This window comes from Myotis daubentonii, chromosome 1, assembly GCF_963259705.1.
Source record: "Myotis daubentonii chromosome 1, mMyoDau2.1, whole genome shotgun sequence".
NCBI lineage: Eukaryota > Metazoa > Chordata > Mammalia > Chiroptera > Vespertilionidae > Myotis > Myotis daubentonii.
The window spans coordinates 111,642,031-111,651,448 of NC_081840.1; the positions used below are offsets into that span (position 1 = coordinate 111,642,031).

General features: G+C 40.6%; 1 protein-coding gene across 3 annotated transcripts in view; it reads right to left on the reverse strand.

Annotated features, from left to right (window-relative positions):
• The window catches only part of BBS4 (Bardet-Biedl syndrome 4), a 146,808-nt gene extending 138,055 nt beyond the window's left edge, over positions 1 to 8,753 (reverse strand). For all 3 annotated transcript variants that reach the window (XM_059657891.1, XM_059657884.1, XM_059657874.1), the window contains exon 1: positions 8,666 to 8,753. In XM_059657891.1, coding sequence (XP_059513874.1) covers positions 8,666 to 8,689 — 24 coding nt within the window. In that variant the 5' untranslated portion in view covers positions 8,690 to 8,753. The remainder of the gene's footprint in view (positions 1 to 8,665) is intronic.
• Positions 8,754 to 9,418: the final 665 nt, after the last annotated feature.

A 9,418-nucleotide genomic window follows, 5' to 3' on the forward strand; every position in this document is an offset into this window, starting at 1 on the left:
CTTTCCATCCATGGTTATCAGGGTTCTCTCCAGCTAATCTTCAATTGATTATTCAGGGTTTTTTTTTTTTTGCATTTTAGTTGTAATTCCAGTTTGGTCCTGGGAGCATGTCTGTGTAGCATCCACTTACTCCACCACCATTTTTAATCCTCGACCATTTTCTTAAACTATATACAAAATAAACTCAAAATGGATTAAAGATGTAAATGTAAGACCTAAAACCATAAAACTTCTAGAAGAAAACTCAGGCAGTAACTCTTTGACATTGCTCTTAGCAATATTTTTGGCTATGTGTCCTCGTGTAAGGGAAACAAATTCAAACTCAAAAGTTTCTGTGCAGCAAAGGAAGCCATTGACAAAACAAAAACACAACATACTGAATGGGAGAAAATATTAACCAATGATACAGCTTTAAGGGATTAATATCCAAAATATATAAGTAACTCATACAACTTAACATCAAAAAGAAAAAGGAAAAAAAAATCCGAATTAAAAATGGGCAGAGGACCTGAATACACACTTCTCCAAAGAGGACATACACATGGCCAATAGACATATGAAAAGATGCTTGCCCTGGTCTGACTGACTGTTGATTGAGCATCATCCTATACACCAAGGAGTTGCTGGTTTAATTCCCAGTCAAGGTCCATCCCTGGGTTGCGAATTCAATCCTCCCCTTTCCAGCCCCCAGTGGGGGGCTTGCAGGAGGCAGCCAATCAATGTTTCATTCTTGCATAGATGTTTCTCCCTCTCTCCCTCCCTCTCTTTTCCTCTCTAAAAATCAATAAAAAATATTTATGAAAAAGGAAAAATACACCCTAGCCAGTTTGGCTCAGTGGATAGAGTGTTGGCCTGAGGACTGAAAGGCTCCGGGTTCTATTCTGGTCAAGGGCATGTACCTCCATTCCAGGCTCAATCCCCAGCCTTGGTCAGGCATGTGCGGCAAGCAACCAATCAATGTGTCTCTCTCACATCAATGTTTTTCTGTCTCTTCCCCTTCCTTCCCCTCTCTCTAGAAATCAATGGAAAAATACCCTTGTGTGAGGATTAACAAAACAAACAAACAAACAAAAAGATTCTCAATGTCACTAATCACCAGAGAAATGCAAATTAAAACCACAATGATATATCTATCACCTCATACCTGTCAGAATGGTCACCATCAATAAATCAACAAAGAATAAGTGTTTACAAGGATGTGGAGAAAAGGGAAACTTCATGCACTGTTGCTGGGGTTGTACATTGGTATAGCCACCATGGAAAACAGTATGAAGGTTCCTCAAAAAATTCAAAATAGAACTACCATATTGTAGAGAGGGCCTGGGAGAGCACCTGAGCAAAGGTTGGCAAAGCCATGTCCTGGAAACATACCTTGCCAAAGGCAGAAATGTTGTCAGTCCTGACCTATAGTTCAAGTGCCAGAAGGTGGGTGTCATTATCTAAGTTCAGCCAGGCACCGGGACGGACGTAATTATCCAGGCTCCAGGCCTGACAATTACAAGAAGCCACAAGAATGAAGAATGCAGCTTAATCTTTAAGCATGATTTCACACAATTTCCTTTGTCTTAAACTTTAATAAAACTTCCTGGTACCATGCTGTATATAATAAATGTGCTGCACTAGCTCTGGGTCACTGTCTCTCCATCCGAGAACAATGTCCCACCTGGTCCCAGCTTTACTTACTGTCTCTGTGTCTGTCTCTTTCTTTTTCTCAATCCCCAGTCGCCCCTACTCAGGACTCGTTCACTCTCTAGTTGTGCTGTTCACGGCTGGAGAACCCCCATACCATATGACCCAACAATTCCACTTCTGGGTATTTATCCAAAGAAATCTAAACACTAATTGAAAAAATAGATGCACCCTTATGTTCACTGCAGCACCATTTGCAATAGCTAAGATATGGAAGCAACCTAGGTGTCCACTGATAAACAAATGAATAAAGGAGATGTGGTACATATATACAATAAAATATTACTGAGCCATAAAAAATTTTAAATATTACCATTTGTGAAAACATGAATGGACCTATAAGATATTATACTAAGTAAAATAAGTCAGACAGAGAAAGACATATACCATATGATTTCACTTACATGTGAAATCTAAACAACAAAATAAAGAATAAGCAAAGCAGAAACAAACATAGATACAGAGAACAACTGATGGTCGCCAGATGGGTGGGTGTTTGGGAGATAGGTGGAAAAAGTGAAAGGAATGAAGTACAAGTTGCCAGTTACAAAAACAATCACGAAGATGTAAAGTACAGCACAAATATAGTCAATAACATTGTAGTAACTATGTATGGTGTCAGATGTGTACTAGGCTTGTCACGGTGATCACTTTGAAGGTATATAAATGCCTAATCACTATGTTGTAGACCTAAAGTTAATATAATATTGTATGTCAACAAGGATTAAAAAACAAATTTCAAAAATAAAATTATCTAAATATTCAACTACATTAAAATTAGTAACTTCTGTTCCAAAAAGGAAGACAGAAAACTAAGAGATGATATTTGCAATACAAAACACAACCAAAAAATAACAAAGGATTAAGAGCCAGAAACTAGAAATAACTACAAATATGAATCACAAATAGCAAAGTAGAAAAATAACCAAAACATATGAACTAGGAATTGCACAGAAAAAGAAAAGAAACAACCAATGATGCTCTACCTCACTAAAAATCAGGGAAATATAAATTAATATCACATAAACATTTCATATCCACCATAATGACAAAAGCTAAAGTTGTAACAGTATCAAGGATGTAAGCAACAGGAACTAGTGGAAGAAGCATAAATTATTATAACCACCTTAAAGTTTCCCATAAGTAATGAAGTTGAATATGTACATATCCCACTCATTTATGGAATATAATGAACATAACTGATGAACAAAAATAGATCCAGAGACAGAGAAGCATCGAACAGACCGTCAAACCTCAGAGGGAAGGCAGAGGGTTGCCCACCATGCAGATCAGACTGTCCTCCTCCCTCTGGAGCCTAACTAGACAGTGGGAACACTCCCTCCAGTCTAGCTTCCAAGGTATCCCTTTGTTGCTTATCTCCTCTTCCTAATTTACATCAGGAGAATTATTTTTCTGTCCCTCCAAACAAAAAACCCTCCTCTGGGACGTCTCCTCCGTAATCTTAACACACTTGGCCTTTCCACAGAGGTCCGGCCAAAGCATATTCTATTACTGCCTTGCCTAGTCAGGGATGCCACCCAAAAATTAACAGAAAGGGCCACAGACATCAATCATGGGACTACTGGCTAAAGAATGTAAATTGGTATACCTTGCTACTACCCTTCATAGGACCATTAACATTCCTATTCCTCATCTTCATTTGTTCCTACTTGATATGTTCCTTCTTCGGTGACGCTAACAAATATCATTATCCATTAGGGAAATACAAATTAAAATTAAAATAACCATGAGTTAAATAAAAATATATTTTAAGATAATAAAGTAAGACACATATGACTACATATTGTATGATTCCATTATATGAAATTGCTAGAAATGGCAAAACTATGGAGATAGAAAGCAGGTCAACAGTGCATTGTGATTACTGTGCCACACCAGCACAGCTATGGGTGAACCTGATAGGGGTCGGTAAAGGGGAGAAGACAGACAAGAAAATAAAACTGGGGCTAGGTGGGATACTGCTTCTCTGATGGAGAGACAGTGCCACAGCCTGCAAGCTGAATTTTTATTTTATACCAGATTCCAGGAGGCAAATTAAGGGCGTGGTCAAGATGTTTACAAAGTTCTCGCGGGTTTCGAATCTACTTAATTACATGCACCTGATCAAGCTCTGTTTACTTGCTGCACCTCCCACAACCTATATCACTTAGCCACGTGGGACCACAGGTTCGGACCATAAGGTCAAGCTTACAACTATAGCCTTTGGCTATAATTGTGCTGGGAGGGCTTTGCCCTCCAAGCTAGGACTTGCACATGGCTTTGCCACGAGAGGACTGTGCCCTCTCATTAGTATGAGGCTTGAACCTGTCCAAACACTGTAGCTGCTCTCCACAGATTATAAGTAGGGACTGGCTGCAAATGGACAAAAGGGAATTGTTTGGAGTGATGGACATAAGCTGTGATGGTTGGCAAACTATATAAAGTTACTAAAATTAATCAAACTATATATTTAAAATGGGTAAATTTTATGGTATATATACTTATACCTCAACAAAGCTGGTTTTACAGTGCTAAAAAAAAACAAAAAAAAAACACCTCCATTGTTTTTTGTTGTTGTTTTAATATATTTTTTATTGATTTCAGAGAGGAAGGAATAGGGAGAGACAGAAACATCAATGATGAGAGCGAATCATTGATTGGCTGCCTCCTGCACACCCTACACTAGGGATTGAGCCCACAACCCAGGCATGTGCCCTTGGCCGGAATCGAACCAGGGACCCTTTAGTCCGCAGGCTGACGCTCTATCCACTAAGCCAAGTCGGCTAGGGCCAAGTAAGGATTCTTAAAGGTTCAAAAAGCATCTTCATAAGTCAGCAACCCTACTTCGTACACAAAATAGAATTAAAATAAATTATGTATATTTTTATGTTTCTCTCAAAAGACTTCCCCAAACATTCTGAGATGGAAAGAATTCTATTAACCACCTGATTTCATTTATAGCTGGGATGTATGAAGAATAAATTTTTTTTTGTTCCTTCTTCATTTTTATGTAGTTCTGTGATCATTTGTGCATCTAACAAATATTTATGTAATGCTTGATATGTGGTAGGTACTCTATCTGAACCAAGTAAACTAGTGCAGTAGTATTTTGTTTTATGTTTTTTGTTTTTTTTTTTTAATATATTTTATTGATTTTTTACAGAGAGGAAGGGAGAGAGATAGAGAGTTAGAAACATCGATGAGAGAGAAACATCGATCAGCTGCCTCCTGCACATCTCCTACTGGGGATATGCCCGCAACCCAGGTACATGCCCTTGACCGGAATCGAACCTGGGACCTTTCAGTCGGCAGGCCGACGCTCTATCCACTGAGCCAAACCGGTTTCGGCAAATGTTCTGAAAGGTTTAAACTTTACTGGAAGAAAGTTGTTTATATGAAGACATTAAATAATGGGAATTAGCCCAGCCAGTGTTGCTCAGTGGTTGAGCATTGATCTATGAAACAGAAGGTCACAGTCTGATTCCCATCAGGGCACATGGCTAGGTTGTGGGCTTGACCGCGGTGTGGGGGGTGCAAGAGGCAGCCAATCAATGATTCTCTCTCATTATTGATGTTTCTTTCTTTCTCTCTCTCTCTCCCCTACTTCCTCTTTGAAGTCAATAAAAATATATTTGAAAAAAAATGAGAATTACAAAAAACGTTATAAGCATAAATCATAGAAACCAGAGCTATTTGCTCAGTATTTTTAAAAAGATCTCTAAACCATTTTATTCTTAAATAAAATATAAATATCAGTCCCCATTTTTCCTACGTAAGGAACTATTAATCTAAATAACTTGGGTAGCCCTAGCTGGTTTGGCTCAGTGAATAGAGCGTCGGCCTGCAGACTGAAGGGTCCCAGGTTCAATTCCAGTCAAGGGCACATGCCCAGGTTGCAAGCTTGATCCCCATTGTGGGGTGTGCAGGACGCAGCCGATCAATGATTCTCTCATCATTGATGTTTCTATCTCTCTCCCTCCCTCCCCCTTCCTCTCTGAAATCAACAAAATATATTTAAAATAATAATAAATAAATAAATAACTTGGGTAGCAAATCAGAATTCCTGTGTGCCCCACATTGGGCTAGTTTCACTCCATTTTACTGGGATATCTCTGGCCTCAAGGCCTTCAATCATAGACTTTTACTTATACATTTGTTCAAAGTTCTCTCTATGAGTTCTAAGTCTTTGTCTTTGCCATATATATATATATATATATATATATATATATATATATACTAATTAAGTTATATATATATATATATTCACAGATCTATTTTTTTTCTTTGTGTCACGAAATTAAGATCACACAATATACCTCACTTCACATCTAGCTCTTACTTAAATATATACCATGAAAATCCCCCCAAGTCAACATATATAGTTCTAACATTCTTTTTAATGGCTGTATATTCTTCTTACATATGGAAATATCAAAAGTTATCCATTACCTCACCAATGGACATTCACTGTTTCCAGCTTTTGCAACTGTAAATAGTACTGCAATAAAACACTTGTGCCGAACCGGTTTGGCTCAGTGGATAGAGTGTCGCCCTGCGGACTCAGGGTGCCTTGGTTGCAGGCACATCCCCACTGGGGGGCGTGCAGGAGGCAGCTGATGGCTCTCTCTTATCGATGTTTCTGGCTCTCTATCCCTCTCCCTTCTTCTCTGTAAAAAAATCAATAAAATATATTTAAAAAATAAAAATAAAAAAATAAACACACTTGTACTATATGCTTTTGCTTCTATTTTGATAGGATACAGGTCTAGGAGTAAGATTATCATGTCATTTTATTACAAGATGCCAGATCATTTCCAAAAAAGGAAGAAACTCAAATTTCCATGCAGTGGTAACTTGAAAACATAGCTACTATAAATATAACCCTGCGAGCAATAAATTTGACAATAATGAAAATAATTAAATTTCAGGTTCGAGTGCTAAAGTCATATCAAAACAAAAAAGCCTTGCCCTAACCGGGCAAACCTCGGCTCACGAGCCACATGGGGCTCTTTGGCCCCTTGAGTGTGGCTCTTCCACAAAATACCACAAAATACCACGAAATACCACGTGCGGGCACGCACGTACAATGTGACTGAAACTTCGTGGCCCATGAGCAGAAGTAGGTTTTCCTAAAGGAGATAGACGAAACAAGTATACAAGACGAGTGTGGATGGGAGAGTTGGAAGGGGTCGACCTCAGCGAATGTACCTCAATAGGATTGAGGACGTTTTTAGCAAAGGCCAGCTTAGGAATACACTAATTAAGTTAATAACAATGTACCTACCTATATAGTTTAAGTTTAAAAAATTTAGCTCTCAAAAGAAATTTCAATCGTTGTACTGTTGATATTTGGCTCTGTTGACTAATAAGTTTGCCGACCACTGCCCTAACCGGTTTGGCTCAGTGGATAGAGCGTCAGCCTGCGGACTGAAGGATCCCAGGTTAGATTTCGGTCAAGGGCGTGTACCTTGGTTGTGCGCAAATCCCCAGTAGGGGGTGTGCAGGAGGCAGCTGATCGATGTTTCTAACTCTCTATCCCTCTCCCTTCCTCTCTGTAAAAAATCATAAAAATATATTTTAAAAAAAAAAGCCATTCCCTGCCCAGCCAGTTTGGCTCAATGGTTGAGCATTCACCTATGAACCAGGAGGTCATTGTCAGGGCATATGCCTGGGTTGCAGGCTCGATCCCCAGTTTGGGGCATGCAGGAGGCAGCCGATCAATATGTCTCTCTCATCATTAATGTTTCTAACTCTCTCTCCCTCTCTGAAATCAATATATATATATATATATATATATATATATATATATATATATATATATATATATATTTAAAAGCCATTCCCTTTAAAACACTATTAGAGACTCAAAATCACAGGTGTATTCTGCCTTCACAGAAATCAAGTTCACAGACTACCTGTGAACACCTATCTATCTATACCTACAATAAACACTAAAGAATATTTGTAGTAAGGATATCTTACATGATACTTTACATTTAAGATTTTGTAGGTGAAGTATTTTCTTTGGTATGTTTCCAATATCAAAAACCTAGTAACACTAATTATGCTTTTTTTTTTTTTTAATTCGTAGTTTACAGAAATCTTTGCATAGGGCCTCCTGCTCTGGTACTCAGTTTTCTGATTACACTAAAATAATTTAGTTTCTCTGCTAATATAAAAAGAATAGAAAACAAGCGACCCCTCTAACAGATAATAATATTGGCCTTGCTCTGTAACAGTCAACATTTGTCTTTGTTTCCCGGGGTGTTTTTCAAAGGGCAATCAATAAACTCCGAGTGAATAACTAAAGTCACTCTAACAAATGCTCAAAACAAGCTCTGAAACCCAATACTAAAATAAGGAAAACAAAGTTTCACACTTGTAACTACATTCAATTATGAATACACGCCTCAAAAATTACTACTGGGTCACCCCGAATCCACCTGGTTACTTCATCATGGCAATTCTGTGGAGTTTAATCCCTAAACTGGAGTCCTATCCTAAATTTAATCACAGCAGAGAAAACATGGCCCCGCCTCATCGGCAGAAGGCAGTGATGCTTCCAGGCTTTGCCACATTCAATTCCTAATCCGGGGGATTAAAAGGAACTGCCTGCCTCTGCACAAGCGATGGTTAGTGCCTTTCCAAACCCAATGAGACGCAAGAAACGGGGCGAGGAAAGAGCCTTTTTTTAATGAAAACCCCCCTTTTCCGTTCAGGTGACCCCAAGAGGAGCCATAGGCTAAATGCTGCAAAGAATTCAGCCCTGCGCCCGGCAAACCACTTCCCGGGAGCTGGCCCCTGCCCGCCGCCCTCCGCGAGTCGCTCGCCCGCCTCCGCCCTCGTCCAGGGGCAGCTGCGAAAAACCAAGGCCGCCTGACGGCCTGCCTCGCCGCTGGGCTCCGCCGCTCCCGCAGGGCCCGGCCCCATCCAGTCCCGCCTGGCGGCCCGGACACAAAACAGAATCTGTGCTCACCTTGGGCTGCCTCTCCTCAGCCATCTCGCCCGGCCCACAGCTGCGCGACCGGAAGTAAGCGGTTTCCCAGGCGACCGGACAAGCGGAAGTTGTAGGGCTGGAGAAGAGGGGAGGGGCCTGAGCAGAGAAGGAAGGAGGTGGAAAGCCGGGCGGCAGCGGGGTTGCCCAGCCCACTGAGGGTTTTCAGGAAGCTGGGGAAGGGTTGGGTGTTGCCCCACATACTGTTTGGATGAAAAGGAGCTGATGAGGGAATGCGAATTCGTGCACGGGGCCTCTAGTAGTAAATATAATTACTCCAACCACAAACTTGTTTACAGTGGGCCACCAGAATGGGACAGATCCAAATCCAGCGGCAATATGATTTCTAGCTTTAAACTCCTTTGGCACCCCTCCTGGAACCCAATGAGATTTTTGTACATATGGGGATCAATGGAGCCCCCTGGACTCTCTCTCCTCTTCCTAGTTTGTCCATTGAAAAAGGTTTACGTTATGCCGAAGGGCAAGGGATAGCCAATTATATCAGAGCGCAAGTTCCACTCCATTTGCTGAGCAAGGCCACAAGTCAGGGTCCCCCATAACAGCACCAGGCATCAGCACGGGTATCGACAGTGCAGCATGATTGGCTTCTAAGAATATTTGGCCACTTACGCATCTGGATAAATTTCTCATAAACTCTGAGCACTGTTTCCCCCCTTGAGAGGCAGGAGGTATAGTTTATGTCGCAGGACGGGCCGGATTGTTTGGGGGGGTGGG